This window comes from Lates calcarifer, linkage group LG2 (assembly GCF_001640805.2).
Source record: "Lates calcarifer isolate ASB-BC8 linkage group LG2, TLL_Latcal_v3, whole genome shotgun sequence".
NCBI lineage: Eukaryota > Metazoa > Chordata > Actinopteri > Centropomidae > Lates > Lates calcarifer.
In genome coordinates this window covers 11432092-11455917 of record NC_066834.1, presented here as the reverse complement: position 1 = coordinate 11455917, position 23826 = coordinate 11432092, and the positions used below count along the sequence as shown (strand labels likewise).

The 23826-nt window shown below is 42.3% G+C and overlaps 2 protein-coding genes and 1 long non-coding RNA gene across 4 annotated transcripts in view; 1 reads left to right on the top strand and 2 right to left on the bottom strand.

Annotated features, from left to right (window-relative positions):
• nav2a (neuron navigator 2a) overlaps nucleotides 1–19872 on the top strand; it is a 206204-nt gene extending 186332 nt beyond the window's left edge. For both annotated transcript variants that reach the window (XM_051075360.1, XM_051075361.1), the window contains 19 exons: nucleotides 2067–2119; nucleotides 4915–4938; nucleotides 5329–5403; nucleotides 7759–7842; nucleotides 7941–8064; nucleotides 8431–8615; nucleotides 10622–10794; nucleotides 10932–11085; nucleotides 11282–11462; nucleotides 11679–11779; nucleotides 11873–11968; nucleotides 12205–12382; nucleotides 12491–12726; nucleotides 13196–13347; nucleotides 13556–13627; nucleotides 13745–13941; nucleotides 14788–14906; nucleotides 16477–16677; nucleotides 16883–19872. In XM_051075360.1, the coding sequence (XP_050931317.1) occupies nucleotides 2067–2119; nucleotides 4915–4938; nucleotides 5329–5403; nucleotides 7759–7842; nucleotides 7941–8064; nucleotides 8431–8615; nucleotides 10622–10794; nucleotides 10932–11085; nucleotides 11282–11462; nucleotides 11679–11779; nucleotides 11873–11968; nucleotides 12205–12382; nucleotides 12491–12726; nucleotides 13196–13347; nucleotides 13556–13627; nucleotides 13745–13941; nucleotides 14788–14906; nucleotides 16477–16677; nucleotides 16883–17008 (2531 nt within the window). In that variant the 3' untranslated portion in view covers nucleotides 17009–19872. The remainder of the gene's footprint in view (nucleotides 1–2066; nucleotides 2120–4914; nucleotides 4939–5328; nucleotides 5404–7758; nucleotides 7843–7940; nucleotides 8065–8430; nucleotides 8616–10621; nucleotides 10795–10931; nucleotides 11086–11281; nucleotides 11463–11678; nucleotides 11780–11872; nucleotides 11969–12204; nucleotides 12383–12490; nucleotides 12727–13195; nucleotides 13348–13555; nucleotides 13628–13744; nucleotides 13942–14787; nucleotides 14907–16476; nucleotides 16678–16882) is intronic.
• On the bottom strand, nucleotides 8353–10644 carry LOC127143225 (uncharacterized). The gene is made up of 2 exons (XR_007814495.1): nucleotides 10498–10644; nucleotides 8353–8577 (listed from the first exon to the last, which is right to left on the bottom strand). It is a non-coding gene; the product is annotated as an uncharacterized LOC127143225 (long non-coding RNA).
• On the bottom strand, nucleotides 17225–23250 carry dbx1a (developing brain homeobox 1a). Its single transcript, XM_018683314.2, has 4 exons — nucleotides 22764–23250; nucleotides 22558–22659; nucleotides 20775–20977; nucleotides 17225–20638 (listed from the first exon to the last, which is right to left on the bottom strand). The coding sequence occupies exons 1-4, from the start codon at nucleotides 23113–23115 to the stop codon at nucleotides 20348–20350; spliced, it is 948 nt and encodes a 315-aa protein (XP_018538830.1). The 5' UTR covers nucleotides 23116–23250; the 3' UTR covers nucleotides 17225–20347.
• Nucleotides 23251–23826: the final 576 nt, after the last annotated feature.

The window sequence follows — 23826 nt, the reverse complement described above, 5'->3', positions numbered from 1 at the left end:
TCACTTGATTCACTCTTTTGACCCCTTACCCACCTTCAGCAGCTCATTAAGAACTTTTTTGACATTAAATTTATTCAGAAATTGATTTAAGTTGGATATTCTGGGAGTGATTTGATGATTTTTCCATAATTTTCCAGTGTTGAAGCAAAGGCAAATGATTGTTGTTGAGCTTTCCCTGGTGTTGTGAAGCTTTTATACAAGTGCACAGGCAGCACACACTCGCACAATAACGCAGACTCAAAGTTATTATTATTGCCCTCCTTCCCCCACCAGTAGCATGGTTACATCTGTCTCACTCTTTTTCCCAGCTCCATGAGTCTGTCTTCCCTTTCAGCAGAGGAGATAATTACAGGGATCACAGTGAGAGGCGTGAGAGAGAAGTGATGACATACAAGAAACCTCCAACATAACTTTCTCTCTCCCTCTGTGTGTGTATTGGATCACAATGTGTAGATCTGTGAGGACATGCCGTTTGTGTGTACAAGTGTATGTTACCCAAGTGTAGAGTTACCCGACCGTTGTTAGATTGACAGGACAAAAGTCACATCATCCACCCAGCACTTTGTCAGGCCTGTCCTGATTGAGAGCAACACCACCACACACTGTTACTTCATACTCTCCCCACAATTTCCCCCCCACCCCCACCCCCGTGCACACACTTACCTATATGTTCACTCACCTTCCTTTTATGTCTGTAGAAACCATATTAACTTAAAGACGCTTACTTACAATACTCTTAAAACTGAAAGGTAGTTGAAGTTAATCCTAAAAGGGATTAACAGTGTTTATATTTGTAATTACTCTCTGTTCCCATTTTCTGCACAGTCAGCATAGTTGAAGTCACTGGGGATTTTAATCTTGCATTATAATCCTGCACATTAAAAAACAACTTATATGAATAAAGCATTATAAGGAATAGAAATAAACCTGCTGCTTTATCCTTATTTGACTTAGTGCTGCATTTTACTTGGATGGGAATTAAATGGTCACAATACATTGGTTTTTCAATTAAGGACAGTTAAAACATGAAAATGCCACAAAACAAAATGCTGAGAAGAAAACAAAAACAACTCAGAGGCTCAGTGAAACCAAAAAGCACAACTCATATGTCATAAAAAAGTGCAACTAATTTTAAAAATCATATTGTTAATCTTTTATATATTTTTTCAGTTATTATTTATTGATTATTATCAATTAATTTTCCATTTCAATTTTGAAACAATTTTCTTGATTAATTGCTTTGTGTAAATCCAAACATATTTGCTTTATTTTCATATATATATATTGGATAAAAGCAGCAAATCATCACATTGGAGAAGCAGAAACCAGAGATTGTTTGGCTTTAAAAAAAAAAAAAAAGTTGCCAGTTTATTTTCTATCAATCCAGTAATTGTTGCAGCTCTGGTCAGTTCAGGTCTCCAAACAATGACAATGAGTTCACATTAAAAGATCCTGTCGCATATGACGTACTGATTGGTGAGATCTAAACCAGACAGCAGTGAATTCACCTTCTCATGTGGCTCCCAGCAGACCTCACTGTCTAGACTACATTAAGATAAAAGTGAGTCCTCAGTAAATTCTTGTCTGCTCCTTATGAGGTAAATGAATGAATAAATGAATCTGCTGAGATCAGCCCGACCTCTTGGTGCGGTTGATGACTTCACGCTCCTGATCCTTTCTGATCTGCTCCCAGGCAGGAAACAGTACTGGCGTTGTGTCCCGGCCTCTGATGTGTGATTAGCAGCTGAGTCATTAGTGCAGTAAAGCTCAGGCTTTCATTAGTTGCGCCACAGTTGAACTGCAACATGTAGGAGTTTTATCTTTATGACCGCAGAGCTGCAGTCATTATGTTCAGGGAGGAGGAGGAGGTGGGTAGTTGAGTCGGGGCAGGCGGGAGGAACTGGGAACTCTGGGAGTAACGGTGTCGGGTGGGCAGGGTGGGTGGTTTGTGTGGAGAGACTGTGGGAGGTTGGGGGTGGGGGGGCTCTGTTGATAACTAGGGTACTGTTGTTTGTACAGATGTACTTTCTAATCTCTGCTTTTACTTGTGGTTTTTGTCTCTTCAGTTCATGGATCATCTCTGTCTCTGGTCTCCAGCACATCCTCCATTTACTCCACGGTGAGTTCACAAAAGATGCTAACAATTAATTAAGGCTGGATATAATTAAAGGCTGGAATTCTTTTTTTATCCTGGTGTGTATGATACTTTCAGTACTAACAGAGTACAGAACCAGTGCTTTTTTTGTTTCTAGAGAGCACTGACAATGTCTACTGTTAAATATCCCGGATATCTAGGTCACATCCTTTTCATAACCAAATTTATGGGGTCAGAAATGTCACCACAACATATTTTGTTCAGCTCTGACCAGGCTCTTTGCTGCACATCATGTCTCTTGTCTCTTTCACTAATAAAAACAGTGTAATAATATTAAAAGTGACAAGAAGTGGCAGCTGTGGCTCAGTGAGTTGAGTAGGTCGATCCCCAGCTCCTCCAGTCCACGTGCTGAAGTATCCTTGGGCGAGACACTGAACTCCAAATTTCCCCAAATGTATCACTGGTGTGTGTATGTGTGTTCATGTACAAGAGAGCACTTTATAATGTAGAACAAGTGCTGCATGAAGGGGCTTTGAGCAGTTGATTTGACTAGAAAAACACCTTAGAAGTGCAGTTTATTTTAACAATTACCATATATTTTAGTAATAGAACACCATCAGCATTAATTTAACATATTTGTAAAAAAAAAAAAAATAACATTAGGGAAGTGTTGTGTAGTAAACAGCCTACACTGTTCTGGCATCTAAATGGCAACATTTCATTTTTAGAAAAAATCTTTACTCAGCAGTGAGAATTCCACAGTTCACATAGCTGCACAATACATGCAGACACCAGAGCAGCTAGTTCCTATGGAGTTATGAAATATTGAGAAATTTGAATTGGTAAATACACTGTTACACATTTACCCTCTAATCCATCCAGATATCTGATGAAACACCCTGTGAGAAAAAAGGTTCTGACTGCAGTCACACAGACAAACAGCTCACATGTGTACACTGTAGCCAGTCAGAGTGTAGTGCCTCACAATGTAGCCCCTCCTCCCTCTGTGGGCTGGTTTACTCACCTGGGCAGGTGTAGCAGAGAAACTCTCTAGACACTAGATCCCTGCTCGGCACTGGCTGGTCCTTTCGAGTCAGAGGTTTGAAATCAGAGCAGAGAAGTGAGTGGAGGCAAAATGATGGCGACTTTATCTCTGACGGGCACCGTCACATCCTGGCAACAAACGGTAGGGATGGGGAAGTGTTGGATGTAGGATGCAGGAGTACGTGTTTTTTGTGCACTGTTGGAGTTAAATACAGCTGTAAGTCAAATGTATAATTACACAGTAGCAGATATTTTTATGTCTTTGTTTCTTTGGTGACATGTCTGAGGCTGAAGTCTCCTCAGATGTGAGTTAATATGCCAGATGTACAGATGATTCTTATCTGAAAAACTAATCTAATTCTGCTGCTGCCAGTTAAGGATTTGCTTTTCCCTAAGATCCATTTCCTTCTGTTAATTTTTGGTTATTGCTTATATTTCCACAAAAATACTTGTTGATAGCTCCTGGGACTGTTTTTGTTTGTGAAGATCCAGGTCTGAGATCTCTTTGTTTTGTCTGCGTCTCCAAGACAGACAGGCTGCTCTGTTTGTGTACCTAGGATCAGTTGGTCATGTGTGCGTGATTGACAGCTGTGTTTGGGTGTGTAGACCATGTGTGGACAGAATCCACTTTGTAATCCATCCACTCATGCCACAGAGTGCTATACATGCACAGACACATTACACTGTTGAAACCTGTTTTGGTGATTAGTAGTTCGTAGGTGGAGCCACAGGAAAAATCATTAATTATCAGAAGTTCTCCTTCACTTCTTCTGTCAAAATGTGATTGCTGTGTTCAGGCCTTAAAAATCACTGACTAAAAATGAATTAAAGGAAGATGAGAGAGCACATACTTCCTCCAAACCTCCTCCTCTTAAGTTATTTTAACACTTTAAAAAAACTTACTGATCAACAATTGTGCAGTAAATGAGTCAGATTTGTAAATTCAGAAGTAAATGCAGAAGTTCATAATGAAAATGTTCAAAAATGTATCTCCTCAAAAAAATTCTGGATGTGAACCAAAATTTAAGATAAGATTCACTAAAATTTGTGAATTGAAAGTATTACATTTTTACCTTTGTGGTTGTTTCAAATCTAACAATCTTTACATGGGAACAGCCTCTGTCCAATATTTTTTTTTATACTAACACTGGATGGCGCCAAAGCAATAAATGGTAGAATTATGCACATTGAATTCTTTTTCATTCAAAAATGATCTTAATGAACTTAAGAAATTATCCAGTTTTCACCATCAACTGACCGCCATTAGTGACATTAGTGACTGTTAAAACAGCTTCTGTCAGGTTAAGAAAAACATTTCCTGATACAGTTGCAGTGCCCGGTGCAGCCTGTTTACATGTAAATGTGGGTGTCGCATGTTTCAGTGTTTTGGTGCTCAGCAGTAGCAGCAGGGTGTGTTGTGTTCGTGCGAGCATTTGTTTTGCGTGCTCTCTGTATGTATTTGCTCTGCCTGTCTTTTCTTACTATTGTTCTGTGTGCAGTCTGCGAAGACAATGAGACTCACACACTCATATGTCTCAGTGAAATGCCTTCAGGAGGAGATCTCTGCTTTCCAGACATATTATACCAGATGATCTCCTCCACAGTTTATAAAGCTCGTCTCCATGGAGCTAATAAATCAAACAGGAGTCGGGACGTGTGCAGGCTGACCTCCGGCAGCTTGAACTGCTCTTTTTTTTTTCTCCATTAAAGCATGTCAGAATTCAGTCACTATGTCCTGTAATGATTTTCTCTTCTTCTGATGTTTGTTTTTACAGAATGAGGAGAAGTCTCAGTCGGAGGTAAGCGTCAGCCCGCCCACAGCACTTCTGTCCTCTTTAATTTTCTGTGTGCAGTCGCTGGACTTGTTGGAACACGGGGTTGTTTTCACAGTTGTATCTAGTTACATGTGTAACTGTATTGTGACTGACCCTGTAACAGGCTCTTGTTCCTCTCTGAACACCTGTGTACACCTGAACGTCCTCCTTTATGCATGTGCCATGTTTCATCTATTAATCTGAACATATCAGCGCTCAAATCTGGGAGCCTCCCTCATTTGTTGCTACTGTACTTTTTTTTCCATCGTGTGTCTGGATGCGTGTGTGTGTGTTTGGTATTGAATGCTTTTATGAAACAGCTATGTATGCTTTTGTCTTGGTGCTTTTTGATGTCGTGCTTTTTTACGTCCTCAGATCCGCAAGCTGCGCCGGGAGCTGGATGCCTCCCAGGAAAAGGTTTCCGCCCTGACGACACAGCTGAGTGCAAACGTAAGTGAAGCACTCAAACACACACTCCTTAACAAGCTTATTTGGACATGTAACACTTCTTTCAAGATTTTAATCACTTATATGGCTCATTTTGTACCTTTTGACAGCAAAAGGCTGCAAATTTGCCCAAAAAATCTTTTCTTTTAAAATCATTAAATCAAAGACAAATTTCCATCCAATTGTGATAGGCACAACATTTCTCTTGATATGAAAATGTGATTTTCTTCCCATAGAAGTGTGGAATGGAAAAACAGAAAGATTAATAGTAATGTAATCATTTTAAGTCTAAAACAATTTCAATACATACATGTAATCAATAAGACCTGAGGCAGACTTAAGTTTAAGCTATTTTGCCAAAAAGTGTCTCTTACACGCACCCAAACATTCCACAAACTCACGAGAGAACATTTTGTGATGTTCATCAAATGTTAAACAGATAGCTCTCACTGAGAACTTGAAGGTGTAATTTTACATCTGGCAGAACCATCAGAAAATCTCTTAAAGCGTCTCCAGACACGATCCTTTCTGCCACCCTACCTTCTGTATTGCACAAGTCTCGCCACGCTCCATTTGTAATCTGCTGCCTGTGTGGGTGCACGCTGGCAGTTTAACAGTGGATTAGAGATATGGAAGGAAGGCAAAGGTGTTAGATTACAGCAGGGAGTCAAGTCTCAGCACACTGCTGAGGAACTGTCCCAGATGTCGACTGAAGATTTACAGCTAATGACGCCTGAATACAAGAAGGCGTAGTGAGAGTGTTGAAAGAGGAACACATATAGAGAACAGTGGCATTGATAGTGGGATGGGGCGATATAAGTTGGGATATAAAGGGTGAGGGAGTTCAAATATTAGATAACATATCGCAGACAGATTATGAATTATCCAAAGCCCCTGAGGCCAGGAATCTAAGAACATCTTCTGCTGTAAAAAGTCATGACTTGAATCACACTTCAGTCAACACCTCATTCAACTCTCATACACACTTCCTGCAGGCAGATCATTTATATTTGTAGTCTGAAGTCTTATACAATATAGTGAATAGCCACGCTCACACTTGTTTAACTGGTGTGTTTAAACCAGAAAAATCAGCAGTGTCGCCTTCAAAATTAAGTTTTCATATCTTCTTATTTGTTGTATATGTATTCAAATACAATTTCAACCCTTTTTTCATATTTTATTATTTTCTTTTTACATCTTCTGTGCCTGTATGTTCCTTTGAAATCTGTGTCTGTTACTTGTTTGCACCCAGTCCCACCCATGTAGTCTGAAGCCTCCCATGTTGTTCTCAATCTGCCAGAAAGTTGAACTATTCTTACACAATCTCAGCCAGAAATCTGTCAAATCAAGTTAGAACATAAAATCAGACAGACTGTAGTCAAAGGAGGTTTAACCAAAGATGATTTCATGCTGTCATCAGGACTGGCCTTAGCATGAATGAATGGATGTAGCTCCAAGGACTGTTTTTGGTAAAGATGATGTAACCGTTTGGCTTCAGTATTGTTGTAGTGTGAGAACCTGTCCATAGCTGACCTACAGGGGATAGTCGTTTGTCACAGGCCATTATTATTTTACAAGGTTATTTGGGTTTGGTTATGTTTTCATTTTGGCATGAAGATTGCTCCACTGATGTCATGTTTGGGTTTTTGTGCCAAGGTTGAAGCAGTTGTGGCAGTAGGCTGTTTAGGCTCATTTTCTCAGCTCAAGGCTTGTTATCACAGCTCAGTGGAGATGTATCTTTATTCCCTCAAGTTCTTAAACTCTCTCCACAGTCATTTGGTCATTAGAAACTCAGTCAGCTCTCCGTAAGGACCTTTAGCTAGTGTTGTCAGGGAACAAGCTCAGCTCAGCTCAGTAGCGTCCAGGAGCCATCAACAGCTTAGGGAGCTGGTTTCCCTTAAACTTTTACCTTCCATGAACTGCAGCCAGTCACAGAAACTGCTAAAATGTGATCCAGGGTCAGCTCCTCACAGAATGGATACATCAGTGAGTGAGGTTTATGAGAAAATTAATGGCTTTTAAAGTTGGAACTAGGTTCACTTTACTTCTTTATCTGAAAAAGTTGGAACTTGGCTGTAGTCTGGTGGACATAGCTTTCTTGGACAGCTGAGTAGATTCTGATACTGGAGAATAACGACTTTGCTGTACTGATGTACTAGTTGGAAATTCTGACAAATGGAACAATGTTGGATGCATATGATTGTTTTATTTATCTTTACATTTAACCAGGAAGTCCCTTGAGATGAAATCTCTTAAAACAACTGTTTGTTAACAATTGATTTTTGTTTTATTCTTGCTGTATTGCAGTTTGCACAGACACCACGTTATACATTTGTAATTTGTGTATTTCTCCCACAGGCTCACCTGGTGGCAGCGTTTGAGCAGAGTCTAGGCAACATGACCATTAGACTGAAAAGTCTCACCTTGACAGCAGAGCAGAAGGTGAAAACAGTTTTTTTTTTTTTTTTAACAACAAACTGTGCTGCACATTTAAACTCACTGCAGTTGACTTGATCCCCTTTGTCATTTTCTCTGTGTAGGATTCTGAGCTGAATGAGCTGAGGAAAACCATCGAGCTGCTGAAGAAGCAGAATGCTGTTGCTCAGGCCGCCATCAATGGAGTCATCAACACACCTGAGCTCACGCCCAAAGGGGACAGGACAGGTACAAACACTTTTAGAATTTGACTATAGTAAGGAAAGGAATATTTAGTGTTTTCCTAAAAAAACATAATTCTGCACGAGGATGTTTTATTGATAACCAGATGTCTTGATGTGACTGGGATCTTCCTTTATTAGATAGTTGGTCAGCAAATGGACTAAAATGTTTGAAACTCTTGTGGTGTCTGCACTCAACCCATTTAATAACAGTGAACTAAAACAGAACCTTTGTTCCAAAATGTTCAGCCTGGTTTTCTGTGGAGGAATCACAACAGTGGACAATACTGAGTAGTTGAAGTTTGATATTTTATGGAAGACATATTTCAGCCTAATACATAGACAAACACATGCATTTCCTGTCTCTCCTCAGCTGGCAGTAACGGCAGTCCACAACAACAACAGCAGCAGCAGCAGAACCAGCAGCCGGACTTGCGCATCAGGAGGCAACACTCCTCTGACAGTGTCAGCAGCGTCGCCAGCGCAACCAGTCATTCGAGTGTGGGCTCCAACATGGACGCTGACTCAAAGAACAAGAAGAAGAACAAGAAGAACTGGGTAAGTCAAGAAAATAAAAAATGATGATCTGTAAGAGATATGACTTCTGCATTTGATAAGTTTAAGAAGCAGCAGCCAGACAGGACTTGAGGTTGCTTTTTGTTTTTGTCTGTGTCTCTTTGTCTGTGTATTTCCGTGTTGGTGTCACATGTTTGGGTTTCTTCCCCTTTAGGCAACTTTCACTGGAGAAAAGGTGAATACATTTAGGGTCTTCATAGACTCTGTCCTGTTGAATATCAAGTAATGACTGATGTGGTGATTTGCAAGTAAAGAAAATCATGACACATTTAGATTAGAAATGGACAAAATTTGGTTGTACTGTAGTAGTCATTTCTTACCTGCAAATTACCAAATCAGTGCTCAATGGATAGTGTGTAGCCCTAATGTTAGCTCATTAGTTGTTTTTTTCTTACTAGTTATAATACAACAAAATATTTTACATGCTGTCACTCACTTTAAAGACACAAATATGTCCCTCTTGTTGTTAAAAGACTTTTTTATGCACCGGAGGACAAGTCAGAGAGAATGATGTACGCGTTTTATTTTTACTCTCTGTTTCCAGTAGACTGATGTGTTAGCCACCTGTGGTTGTCAACTGTGACCCTGATGTTGAGTTTTTGGGAAGGGTCGTATGGTGCTGTGTGGTAGCTACTAAAAGTGTTTCCTACTTTAGGTCCCAGTGATATTAAATGGCCCTCCTGAGTGTGTGGATGTGCTAGCTGTCAGTGTTTGTGTAGATGAGACCCCACAGAAGGCCCCTCTGTGCAGGTGCCGCTCACACAGTGTGTGATATGGAGTGTATAGGGGCTGTGTGTGTATATAGTACAGTATATAATGGATCATGAAAGACTTGTCTAGTTTACAGCTGCATGGAAGTCAAATAAAATCAGCTCTAGTCTTGTAGGGGCCACTAGTTTAATCTTTCCCTCCATTAACACCCCCACACCCATATGAACATGTGCTGTTTTGTCTCTCTGTCTTCCTCTGCTTCGCTTCATGTGGCAGGTCTATGAGGTAAGAATGGTATGCTGCGTGAGATGAAAGAAACAAAGCTGCCTAACCCCCACACCTTTTCTAGGTTACTAACCTCTGTGCTCTCCTCTTGCCCTTTGCTGCTACTTCAGTGCCTTTCCACCCCTCTTCAACACTGCCTCTCCCTGAAAACTGCTCTTATGATGCTTGAGTCAGCTCTTGAAAGGAAAAATCCACCTGAAAATACTTAAATACTCTAAGAAAAAAGGGTATTAGTGATAAAGCTTGTGCCTCTGGCTCCATTTTGTAGTGGGTTTTTCAAACACATTGACATGATATAATGTTGAGATATTTTATAATTATATCTGGCTTTGCTGCATGTTCTCCACAATTAAAGATGTTTCTTTTTTTTCTTTTCTTTTTTCACTTTAATACCAATTTCAAAAATACTACAGAGAGCATAAGACACACATACTCATAATGATGATGATAAGAATGTCAAGTATTCTCTGTGGATTTCTCCTTTAAACACAATCTCTTGCTCAAATAATGACAAAATTGAACTGATTTTGATATGGCTTACCTAAAATATACATGTAGTACTGTTACACTGGCTATCACAGCACTAAACACTGTTACCTGCTCCCCTTGAAAGCTAACAAAATACATTGAGAAAGGTACTAATATCCAGTTCTCATCCAGATCTTCTTCAGCTTTTTTTAAATAGCCAAAAATAAATTGAAATAAATATAATTCAGTAGCTATACACTTTATCTTTTCCTGAAAAAGTCTGAAAAGTTAAACACAAATGCATTAAACACAGTTTGTGTGTGTAATGTGTTTGTGTTTAGAGCTGTAGCTCAAGTCATAAGACAGTCTACCCATATTTCCCTTTCCCCCCTTGACTCACTTGCACTTTCTCACAGCTGTTTTCCTCCACTTTCCCTTCTCTCCCTCTCAGTCCTGCATATTTGGGAGTGTATTCCTCGACTGCTCATTGTCTCGGTCTCTCTGTCTCCGTTTTCTACCCGCAGCTGCGAAGCTCCTTCAAACAAGCGTTCAGCAAGAAGAAATCTCCCAAGTCGGCCTCTTCTCACTCCGACATCGAGGAGATGACAGACTCGTCCCTGCCGTCCTCCCCCAAACTGCCCCACAATGGCACCACAGCCGCCAGCCACATGCTCAGGAACACACACTCCAACACGCTGTAAGTACACATCATCATCTGTATGTCACTGTCTGAACATGAAACTGTTCAAACTGAGAAGCTCTGTTTAAATCACAATATTTCATGAAACTAAATCGTGGTGTCCTGCCTGTGTGTGTGTGTGTGTGTGTTTACAGATTATCAGAATGTCTGGACAGTGAGGCGGAGACAGTGATGCAGCTGCGGAGTGAGCTCAGGGAGAAGGAGATGAAGCTGACTGATATCCGCCTGGAGGCTCTCAGCTCTGCCCATCAGCTGGACCAGCTCAGGGAGGCCATGAACCGCATGCAGGTCTGCAGAGACACACACACACACACACACACACACACACACACACACACACACACACACAGACAGCACTCAAAAAGTATTTACAGACAGACACTTTAGCTGACCTGAAGGCTGCGCTGTAATTTAAGTGCAGAATTTAAGACATTTAAAAGGCCATACCTGCTAAAGCTCAGAGCTAACTCTGGTGTGTCTGCAGCTGGAGATCGAGAAACTGAAGGCAGAGAATGACCGTCTGAAGTTGGAGAATCAGGGCAGCAGGACAGGCTCCCAGGCCTCCATCTCATCTTCTCCTCCTCCTCACCCAAACAGCCAGGCCCCAGGGCCCGGGCTCTCCCAGCACAGCCTCAACCTCACCACCAGTGAGTCCACCAGCCTGGGTAAGACAGAGCAGATGCCATGGGACTTACAGTGTTGTGATTGAATACATTTCTGTATAGTAAGAAATATTTTTTAAATTGAAAACATGGAGACAATTGAGCCATTAACTCAAATATTTAATATTAATTGATTTTTTCCAACTACTTACCTTGGTAATGAAGAGTTTATGGGAAATATAGAAACCTTGTGTCTGACTTGTTCTTCCCTCCTGTCAGACATGCTGCTGGACGACACCGGTGGAGAGGGAGGGATGAGGAAGGAGGGGAGACACGTCAAGATCGTCGTCAGCCTGGACGAGGACGGGAAGTGGGGAGAGGTGAGACCAGTTTGAAAAATATGTCAACACTGGTCAATACTGTTATACCTGTAGGCTTTCTGGGATCTAAAACCAGTCGTGTTTCCATCACAGGAGGGCCGGCCTCGCCATTTCCTGATTGGTTGCATTGGTGTGAGCGGTAAAACCAAGTGGGACGTTCTGGATGGAGTGGTGCGACGCCTTTTCAAGGTAAACAAGGGATATAACCACAAAATAGTCAGATAACAGACAATGTCAGAAACACCTCAGCACAGTGTTGTTTTTTAGACAGTTTTCAAAAGGTATCTAAAAGTACTGAGTATCTGGTTAATGACAGCCCAGGTTTTCTACTATAACAAACAAAAAACACATTTTCTCAATCACACTGGAGAGGAAATTTGAATCCTTTGAAAAGCTGCTAAATGTAGAAACTCTGTGTCTGACAGGAGTACATTACCCACGTGGATCCAATGAGCCAGCTGGGCCTGAGCTCAGACAGTGTGGAGGGATACAACATCGGAGAAATCCACCGTCCCAGCAGCCTCAGCGCCGCCCAGACCCCCGAGCTGCTGCCCTGTGGCTACCTGGTGGGAGACAGCAACACCATCAGCATCCAGCTCAAAGGTACCGGACAGTGTTTACACTGTGCTGCTGCTTCCACTCTGTCTAAGAGGCTTCTTCGTAGACTACCTGTCTGCACCAACATGAATATACTGATATTTGTGTGTCCAGGTGTGACCAGTGAGAACGTGGACTCGCTGGTGTTCGACACTCTGATCCCGAAGCCGATGCTGCAGCGCTATGTCTCCTTGCTGAAGGAGCACAGACGAGTCATCCTGTCAGGCCCCAGTGGCACAGGAAAGACCTACCTGGCCAATCAGCTGTCTCGACACCTGCTGCTGCTGGAGGGCCGACCTCTGACCCCACATGCTGTTGTCACATTTAACGTGGACCACAAGTCTAGCAAGGTAAATACACACACACAGAAATTTATGACAGCAGGACTGGTATTGTTTTCATCATGTGAGTATGTGGGTGCTTCTGTCACAGGCTACTGGGAATAAAAGCCTCTTAGCCAGTTGAGAAAAAGCTCATTTTTGGTCAGTGCCTAAAGTTAGGGTTAGGCAAGTAGTGGTTGGCCTTTGACAGAAACACACACACAGACTCAAAAGGTGAAATCCTAAATAATGGGTTACTTGTTTTTTGATAGGTACTTTTTACCATGTTTAAGTTTCCAAAGTTGATTAAAGTGATTTGACCGGAATCTACCGAACATGTTTGAAAAATACACTGAATACAAATTAATGACCAAAAATATTCAAATGTGTGGTCAAAAATAGCTTTTTGGCATTAGTAATGTATGGTAAACCAAGTGGGTAATTTAACATACCAGGACAAGGCTACATGATTCCAAATGCTCTCCCTCTCCCTCTGTAGGAATTGCGTCAGTACCTGTCAGGTTTGGCTGAGCAGTGCAGTGGTGTCCCGGGGGTGGAGAGCCCTCTGGTGGTCATTCTGGACAACCTGCACCACGTCAGCTCCCTGGGAGAGATCTTCAACGGTCTCTTCAACTGTAACTACCAGCACAGGTCAGTTCACGCACACAGAAGAATCTGGATACAGATAACCAAGAGATGTTTCACTTCATTTGTGACTTCAAACATTTTCAATTCAGAGTAGAGTTAGAGGCTGTTAGAACTGTAAAACCCTCTCAACCTGTCTACTTTAAAACTTTCAGAATAGACTGATTTTAACCAGTAAGACACAGTAATAATGAGTGTTCTTCTCTCCTGTCAGCCCCTACATTATTGGCACCATGAGCCAAGCCACATCATCTGCCCCCAACCTGCAGCTTCACCACAACTTCAGGTAAACTCCTCTTCCTCCTCCCACTCCCCTGACAGCTGGATATTGAAAGAATTACATGGTCTTAAAATTTTCCCCTTTATTTTTCAACCCTGACATACCTGTATGTCCTCTGATCAGGTGGGTGCTGTGTGCCAACCACATGGAGCCAGTTAAAGGCTTCCTTGGTCGCTATCTGAGGAGGAAGCTGATCGAGACAGAGATCGGCAGTCGAACACGCAATGTGGAGCTGGTGAAGATCATCGACTGGATCCCGCGGGTTTGGCACCACCTCAACCGCTTCCTGGAGACTCACAGTTCCTCTGATGTCACCATTGGTAAGAGGATACTGAATGATTATGGAGCCCCAGAGTGGTCATAGAGAGAAAAATATACATGTCTGTGAAGGAGCTTTCTTAGGCACCACTTCTCTACGTTGCTGGGGAAACCAAGGTCTTCTAGATAAGGATGTGGAGAAAGACAATACAATGCAAAACCCGTTTCAGCCAAGGATGAGTTAAGTTATTAATTAGGTAAGAACATGTGACAATTGTTAGGTTTGAGTGACCAATACGGTCTTCACACATCTAGTTGTAGAATATTATTTGACATCATCTGTGGGATGCACTGGAACAAGCCAGACCATGCCCACTGGGTCAGAGCTATTTTGGCAGCACAAGGGGGACCTACACAATATTAGGCAGGTCCTACAGATGCTGGATCAGATCAGAATCTGGGGAGTTTGGAGGCCAGGTCAACACCTCGGGCTCTCGAGATATTTCGGAGCAGTTTTTGTGGGTGGGGTGTGTGGGTGGGGTGGGGTGGGGTGGGGGGCACTGTCCTGCTGGGGGAAGCCCCTGCCACTGAGCACAGGGGTGTGCTTTGTCTATAACAGTGTTTAGGTGGGTGGTATGAGTCAAAGTAACATCCAGATGAATGTCACAACCCAAGGCTTCCCAGCAGAACATTATGACAAGACGATCAGTGTTGTTCACTTCACCTATCAGTGGTTTTAATGTTGTGGCTGATCAGTGCATATCAAGTAAAACATGGCTTTGATAAATATATATTTTTCTCTCTCTATCAACACTCCAGGGCTCTGTACATGATTTATGAAAGATCAGTTAAATACAAGTCAGTCGAGAAATAACTGGTGTTTTACCTCTCTGCTCTGTGGTGTGCAGGACCCCGCCTCTTCTTGTCATGTCCCATGGACGTTGAGGGATCCAGGGTTTGGTTCACTGACCTCTGGAACTACTCCATCATTCCCTACATGCTGGAGGCTGTGCGGGAGGGACTGCAGGTAACAAAAACATACACTTCGTCTGTTTTTGTTGGTGGTGCAGATTGAGGCTTTTCACAATGTTTTTAGCTGTAACAATAAACAAATCACTAAAGAGACTTGATTCGACATCCTGAGGGGGTGTTTAAAAGATCCATCTGAATTAAGTAGAAGTGTAATGAGTCTGAGCATGATACAGTTGTTCAGATTTGCCCTCTTAGAGGACTAGGGTTATGTTCATCAAAGTGAAATGGATTCAATTTGTACTCAAGATGCATGTTATTAGCATCTGATTTAATTAGGCAGCTAATTACCACAGTGCAGTCTCAGTTCAGCAGAGGAATTTGTCTCTCATCAGCAACAGCCACTTAACGACAATTACAAAATCAGCCTACTACTGTCTTAAAAACACAGCAAAGAATAACAGGATTTCTGTCTAAACAAGACACAGAAAACTTGTTTATGCATTTATTTACAGAAGGCTAGTAGACTATTGTAATGGTGTCTTCACTGATCTTAGTAAAAATCAACTAGATAGCTGCAGCTGCTGCTGCCCAAGTTCACTAACACCAGCTGAGTGGAGCACATTACACTGGTCCTTAAATGACTTCTCTGCCTTTCTCTATGTCAAAGTATAGATTTTAAAATGCTGTAACTAGTCTGGTATCAGGCTTAAATACATCTCTGATCTACTTGTACCTTACAAAACATCCACACCCATCAGGTCATCTGGGACAGGTTTATTCAGAGCTCCCAGAATCAAATCCACCTGTGGAACAAGCTTCCTGAACACCTGAGGTCTGCTAAAACCATTAGCTCATTTAAATAAAGGCTTAACACATTTTTGTTTGCTGCAGCTTACCAATAAGTTAAACATACTTACATACATACTTAAATTATATTTTTATAGTTTATGCTTCTAAATGCACTTTAATGTATTTTTAATGTTATCTTTATGTCTTATTTTAAATGCATCTCTACACCACTGTAAAGCATTTTGTTGGCATTTTGAGCTGCCTTATCTCTGAATGGTGCTGTATAAATAAATTTACTGTATTTATTTATTTATTTATTTTTGCTAAGGCTGCACTAAATCTCCACTTCAACAACTTAAAAATGGCATCTAGTTCTTCAAAAAGTAGAATAATGATCCTTAGTTATTAATATGTTTCTAAAACAAAAGCAGAGCAAGTCAAATCTCTAAAGAAATTAAGCAGCTAGAATCACACAGAATGATTCTTACAAGTACAAAACAAGCCACCACAATATAAATGTTCTGTCAAAAGACTGCAGTCATCTCAGTACATGCTAAAATTAAGCTGAACTTTATTGACAATGCAGTTGCAATTCTCTCAAGTGAATTTATCAGATACTGTGTTCATTTGGTATGGCTGACTTTCTCGGTGGTTAGGGTTGTCACTAATTTGGAGCAGCTTTTAGTTTTGCCTGCTGTCACTGAGATTGGTATTCAGTTTTATCTTCCCTAGTGCAACCTTCCTCTCATACATGAGCAAATTATTCCCTGTACTTTAGAGGCAGAGAAATCTCCACATAAAACGGCGTTCAGTGTTAACGTTCTGTGTCTCTGTAGCTGTATGGCCGCCGGGCTGCATGGGAGGACCCGGCTGCCTGGGTGATTGACACTTACCCGTGGTCAGCCACACCGACTCCAGCTGATTGGCCCCCGTTGCTGCAGCTCCGCCCAGAAGATGTGGGGTTCGATGGCTACTCTGCCCCGAGGGAAGGAGTCAGGAAAGAGCCCCCACAGAGTGACAGCGATGCAGACCCACTGGTGAGCAAAAACACACATGAAGAAGCTCTGTTACTGAGCATTTAAAGAATTAGGCAAGTTAGTGATGTACAAATAACATTGAAATTTACATCAAAACATAAAATAATCCAAACCTTAGTAGCAAGACCATCTTTGAAGAGATCAGGGGCTTCTTCCATCTCGGAGTTGGAAAGCTCGAGCCGACTGACACTTGTTTTGCCAACAGATGAACATGCTGATGCGTCTGAAGGAGGCAGCGACATCGTCGAGCCCGCAGAGCTACGACAGCGACTCCAACAGCAACAGCCACCAGGATGACATCCTGGACTCGTCACTGGAGTCGACCTTGTGATGTCTATGAAACGCAACACTGGGATCAGTTTTCAAGAGAGACTTTTTATGCGAAATGTTCTCACTGTGAGAACGTCTTGTTGAGAGCATAATTTCATGCCACAAAATCCAGCCACCTTAATTTGGGTGCAGGTAACCCAAATATTTAAAAGAGAAAATAAAGTTAAGATTGCATTTCAAAAAAACGGGCAACAAGAGTTTCTACTGCACTGCGCTGTTTTGTCTTTTTTTTTTTTTTTTTTTTTTTTCACCGCTGTGGCCCGTGGCTCCTGTCAGGAGCCTGACATCTACTTCAGAGAGACAGAATAAAAGCACACAGCCTGTCACTGTTGGTGAGGCATCATCATTACCATCATCATCCAGCCATCAGCATACCTAAACACCAGCCAGGAGTCCTCCATCCTCAACCGAGTGGCAGCAGCAGCTCCAGCTCATCATCAGTCGGAGATACTCCTGGTCCTTCCTGGGCCGCAGTGCACCTAAGCTGCCAGCAGATGGTAATACAGGCCCTCGTCTCTTGAGCATCAGTGAGCCTGAGCCACTGAGCTGCTGAGAGCACAGATGAGGCTGCTACTGGTTGGATGGATGGATGGATAAACAGCCAGCTACTTTCTGCTTCTCCTCCTCCTCTGCAGCTGAAGTTGCATGTGTGATTGCTGGGGAACAAACTGAGCCAAAGTGAATGTTAAGTCCCACAGAATGCCCACTCTCACCTCCAAAAACTCCTGAGAGAGATCATTTATGTAAAAGTATTGTGTGTCCACAAACAAATAATTAAAGAGAGCACTAATAATAGCTCTTACAGATACATGTAAATCTGAGTGTTTTTTTTAATTAAATGTCTGCATTCCAAGCCCTTAATGGACAAAAAGAATGAGAACTGGTGTGTTTATATATGAAAATCAATTATATAAACTTGGGAAACACAGCAAAAACACTGTTTCACCAGAACAATGTCAACATCTGCCATCCCCCCGGTCTTGATTTAACCAAAAATTCTCACCACAGTCCTGCCGACATGTTTCTTTTGGAGTTGGCGCATCATATGGCCCAGTGGTTAGATCCCATCTCCCTGTTCCACCAGACAGCAGCTCCTTTGAAATGGAGCAGAATAACATAGTGAGTGCACAAATCTTATCAGCCAAAAACACAACTGTAAACACAGACACCAGTCAGACCTACTGGAAATAAAAAGCTTTTCTTACCCAGTACATGTGAAGATAATTTTACAAAGGCAAGAACAAAATCTGATCCCTTTAAAGACCTAGTTCTCACAAAAAACAAGACTTTCAGGAGGATATGGTGCTAACTGGGAAATTAACATTCACTACGGCTTGATTAATCCTTTTAACTTTAATAATATTTATGATAATGTCCTTTTCTATCTGTGTTGTAACTTTATGTGTAATTTCACAAATATGACGCCTCAAACAATTTCTAAGTTCTTGCTTTGACCCCTTATAATCCTTTGAGATCCCCACGCACACTGGCCTAAACAGGTTGTTGTAGCACAAATCTCTTTTGGTGCTGGACTGAACTCTTAAACAATGCCTTACTCTTTTCTAACAGACTATGTGCATTAGCTGATTCTTTATTTGTCTAAATGGCTGTAAAACCTAACAGGGCTCTGAGTCGACTCTCCCCTTGAGCACCCTCCGGTTGTTGAGGAGCAGGGTCGACCTCTCATCATATCAAACACCGATGCCATGGGATTGGAGAGACGTGAATGAGAAGCAGTAGTTTGGGTTTCAAATTAAGTTGTATGCATGTATGACCCAGTTGCTGACAAGCTGGTGTAAATATCTGGACCACTAGCAAGAAAAGAAAAATATAAAGAAGTGTTTTGGTGCTTGAAATCAGAACTTTTTGCAGGTTGACTGGGTGAGGAAAGTTTAAGAAAAATGTGTTGATTTTATACCTCATCCCCATCCTTTAACTATGCTTTCGCCACGCTCATGGTCTGTTCTGATTATGTGATTTGTGATGAACAGAACTGTCATAACAAACATGTTGAACTAATTAAGTGAAAACTAGTGTATATGCTGCTTTGTTTATAGTGATGTAAGTAATCAGAGGTTAAAGGTATAAAGGTACTTGTGGTTGAATGATAATGTAAAACGGTTTGACATCATTTCTATGGCTTAAAAGAAATAAAAGTTATTGTACTTAATCTTTTGTTTTAAACCTCCCAGCCTGCCTTCTGGGAAGGGCAGGCAGACGTTTAAAAGCCGGGGGTCATGTAGTTCAGCGCGGCTTCCATCACTTTCACTGTTTTTGTCACCGATGCTATGCAACATTCATTCTGATCTCCAAATGGGAGCCAAAAGCTCAACGTGCATTTGCCCCCCCCCCGATTTCAGCACTGCCGAGACGTACAGCATGGAACCAGATTTGTTAAAGACTTTTCGGATTTGTGGCAAATGTTCTTTGTCCATATGTGTGTCTGTGTAATTCATAGAGGCTCTCCTGCTACAGTCCTTGTAAGCACAAAGAGACTGATTGTGTTTGTCTTGTGAAAAGCCTGCTCTGAGAGGTGTGGATGTTGTCGAAGCATTTGACCAGTCTGTCTGTTTATTACTCACAAACTCAATGAATGTTTAGCCTTCTTTGCTATGTACATTTTTTATATGTAACATAACTCTGTAAATAGTTGGTTATCTTGCAGCATTTTGATGACTTTTTCTAGCTGATTTGTTACAGTACTTGAAAAGGAGTATTTTGTGTACAGTCTCTTTACATCAGAGCAGATTGATGATTGCTTGTCATCACTGGTCTGTCCAGGGCTCGGAGAATTAAATCTGATATCACTGTACTAGTCTTAAGTTATTGTGATTCAATAAAAATTAATGATTATTTATGATTTAATTTTGTGAAACAGTGCCCGTTTTTCAACAACAGCACACACATGTTCTTCACTTGGACTTGTTTACAATTTTATTTGGTGTTTGTACAAAAAATGTGAAATAAACATATATACAGCACATAATACAACGCACTTATTAAACAGATTCATATAAATTATTAACGAAATAGCTACATTTCTTCAATAAACAACTCTATTCAAGGTCAAGGCAAAAGTAACTTAATATTCTTGGCATAAAATTTCCATACAAAATTGTACAAAATACTGTACAATTGAACAAAGCTGTGCAAAACAGCAAATTGTATCTCAGAAGCAGATCCTGATGAAGCAACAAACTTGAGTGAAACTTATTGTTTGAACAATGACATTTATGGGGTTTGTTTCTTACAAATCTGGTCACAGTCTCATATAAAAACAAAACATGGGTTATATTTTATATTTGTTTTTTTGTTTGTTTGTTTTTTGTTTTTAAATAAATTAAGATACTGTTATTTCTTCTTCATCTGACTCTGAGAAGTCTGAGTGCTTACTGGAGAGAGAAGGAGAGGAGATGCTGGAGCCTTCCGCCCTCATTCTCTCTCTTCCGAACTCCTCCTCTTCTTCCTCTTCTTCATCCTCAGCTGAGGACTTCTTGCCCACGTCGCTCAGGTCCGGGTGCGGGTTGGCTTTGGTGGGCAGCGTCTGCTCACGGCAGCCACCGGACGACAGCAGCTCTCGTTCCTTGGAGTTCCTCCACTTCATCCGCCGGTTCTGGAACCAGATTTTCACCTGTTGACGGGGAGAAAATGGTGAGTTTAAAAGGTCTGCGTCAGGCGCAGCGCGATGCGCAACGGCGTCTACGCAAATTACGTACATTTAAAGCGAACACTCTGAAGTCACGTGAGCACTTAAGAGGAGCTTTTACCTGTGAGTCTTTTAGGCCCAGTTTGGAGGCCAGTTTCTTCCTGTCGGGCTTGCTGATGTATTTCTGTTTCTGAAACATTTTCTCCAAGGCCTTCCGCTGTACGTCCGAGAACACCGCCCTCCTCAGCATCCCTCTCCGGGGTTTCCCTCTTGCGGCCAGAGGCCATGAAAAAGTCCCGGGGATGGGAACAACAGATGAAGATGCTGCAACACAAACAAACAAGAGAAATTGGAAACTGTTCGCTTTCTCTGTGGCAACTTAGAACAAACAAATGTCACGGAGAATAGCCTTAAAATGAATCTGCAGCCAGAAAAGAACCAGCTGTCTCACTGCTTTCTAAATCTAAACTTAAAGCCACATCAGGGAGCCTCTATATGAATTTAATGATTTCTCTTCAAGGCTGGTATACTTTTCAACCGGTTATTATTGGACGTTTTCTCCCTTTGGAACTGTGCAATACGTCTCCGTTTTGAGTGAAATGGCACGAGGTGACTAATTAGCACATTGGCCGGTCCCCAACCGCATTGGTATGGTAAAGAGGTAGCATATCCTTTAAGGAACCCTGTGAGGGCGGATAGAGGAGTTAATAAACCGTGAACGGTAATTGTGTAGTAATGAACTAACGCAGAAAAGACTCTGGACAGGCGGCGAAGGCCATATATTATCGCAACAAAAGGAGATTTACACTTTCAAACTAAACACAACTGCATACCAGAATACTGATGCCAGGAGGGGGGAGTGAAGAGTGGAGGGGAATGGCGCATTTTTTTTTTTTCTTCATGCCCTCAAATCATTTTCATTAAATGAACACGAAAAGCTATTCAGGGCGCTGGAGTTGTTTTGTTGAGGCTTTCAGCTGAGCCCATGAAAAGACTCCATCTCCATTATGATTTGTCTGAATGAAAGCACGGACTAGCGACTTTATAGACTTTTCTAAGAGATTATTCTTTATCTCAACTCGTTGATTGGCCCGGCTGGAGAATAGAGGAACGTTTAGGGCACAGAGAGAGTGAGGACTGGAGGTCAGTGGTAACCTATCCTATGGGCAGCATGCAAGGGGGAAAAAAAATCCCCAGCTGAGACATTTTGGTTGCAGCTGGGGCCTTTAAAAATTCGCTTTACTTCAAAATCCCACCGCGCAAGACACGTTCCCTCTCTGCTGACTGCTGACTGGACTTCCTCCTGACTGTAGCTGCCCTGTGGCCGCAGCAGAATCAGGAACAACGACGCGCTATGTGGTCTTGTGAGAATATTGAAAACTCTCAATAGCGCCTAATAGGGAAATTAGTGCATGACTGGTTCACGCCTTTGGCCCGCCTGGTAAAAGTCACTCTCCGGGGTGTGTGGGTGGTTCGCCCGGTGGGAGCTGACCAAATTGGTCACGGTGCTGAAGGCTTTGTTGCCCGCCACAGCGGCCCGGTGGCCCCCCGGGCGCTGTGGGAAAACGTGGGCCGGGAAAATGCCAAAACGCCCCCCAATGGGAAGCAGGGGGGACTATAACTCGCCACCCCGCCTCAAATTTAGAGCGTGACGATTTGAGATAATTGGTTAATTAGGGGGTGGGTGGGTGGGTCCGGCCAGGGGCCAGAGCTAGAGGTCCCCATTAATAAGACAGTGATTTCTTCTTTTCTGGCTGTTTGTCCCTTTTCTGCTTCTATTTTGGGTAAAATATATGACAGGGGGTGAAAGTGTTTTACATTTAAATGCAATTAGTTCAGACAGAATTCTAAAGGCTGAGGAGAGATGAATCCATAAAGGGGAAGTGCGTAAAAGTTGCGCCTACCTGGTAAATAAGGCGTCCTGAATATGGGGTGAAAGGTTCCGTCAAAGCAGGGGAAGGGGAAGGTCTTGGAGTGCAGGCTGTGGACTGTAGGGGGTGAGGACGCTGTGGAGGAACAGCAGACATGTTACAAATCATTCCTGAAAGAGAAAATAAATCTAGAGAAACATGTAACTCAAAGTGAAGGTGGAAACAGTCAGTTTACTCACTGGTCTTTGGTGAAGGTGCGAGGATGGCGCTCACTCCAAACTTGAGAAAAGTTGGGTCCTTGCTGCTCGGCAGCGACGTTTTCGGCGAGCACGATTCGCGCGTCACCGCGGTCGTAGCTATCGCGCGCTCCGCGGGCGTGCAGCTGAAGGACACGGTGGTGGTGGCGCTCGCTGACGGGACAGTCCGGTTTATGAAGGCGGCTGGGCGGCTTATCCGCAGCAGGTCCTCCACTAGAAAGCTGGAGTGGGTCGGAAAGGCGGACGGCAGAGTCTGAGGGAGCGGCAGAGCCGCGGCGGGTCGGTACAGCCCCGGGTAGAGGGCAGGAGGCGCGATGACGCTTGGGATCATCATGGTCCCGGTTTAAAAAAACAGTGTGTGAAATCTGAAATACTCCTTGTGTCAGCTGGGAGAGAATCAGTCGTGTGAATGGCTGCTAACTCCTCTGGTTTCCTCACTCTGGGGAGAGGAGTTTTATAGGAGCCAGCCCCCCCGGCCCTCCTCTCAGGGCTGACAGCCTCACAATGGGGCTCAACAAAGTTCTCCACATGGGTCGCTTTCATGCCCTATCCCCTGGCCCGCTGATTGGCCGGAGGACGCAATTTATGATTGCATTAGACTTCATAAGCAAGCAACACACAATGTACCGACCACAAAAGGGGCTCAGTCATCAATTTTGCATGTTGACCACTTTCCTTTCAATTTGTTTTGTTTGGCAGAAGCAAGCGGCCTAATTAAAGAGCAATCTCTGCAGATTCAGTCATTATGGGACTTTTAATAGGCACTTTAAAAAAGATACTTTATTCTTTTCCATTCAGTGTCTCCTTCTGTTATGCAGGATATAAAATATACTCGTTAAAAATGCAAAATTATTCTTTTATTCTATTTTCAGAGCTGAAAAAATAAACAGTCTACAGGTAGGCTGCATAAACTATAGGGCTTTAAACTACCTAAAACTATTGATACAACAACCGAGTATATTTATGGTTAAATCTACATTTTCTTCATTAGCCGCAGACGCTATGCGCAGCATCTCAAATGTAAATCAGTCTTAGGGTTTCATAG

Excerpts from the sequence above, each read along its gene's own strand:
- dbx1a (XM_018683314.2), bottom strand. The coding sequence starts at position 23,115 with ATGATGATCCCAAGCGTCATCGCGCCTCCTGCCCTCTACCCGGGGCTG. Across the intron at positions 22,660-22,763 it reads CGCACCTTCACCAAAGACCA|CGTCCTCACCCCCTACAGTC; the intron begins GTGAGTAAACTG and ends GTTCCTCCACAG. Across the intron at positions 20,639-20,774 it reads TGGGCCTAAAAGACTCACAG|GTGAAAATCTGGTTCCAGAA; the intron begins GTAAAAGCTCCT and ends CCCCGTCAACAG.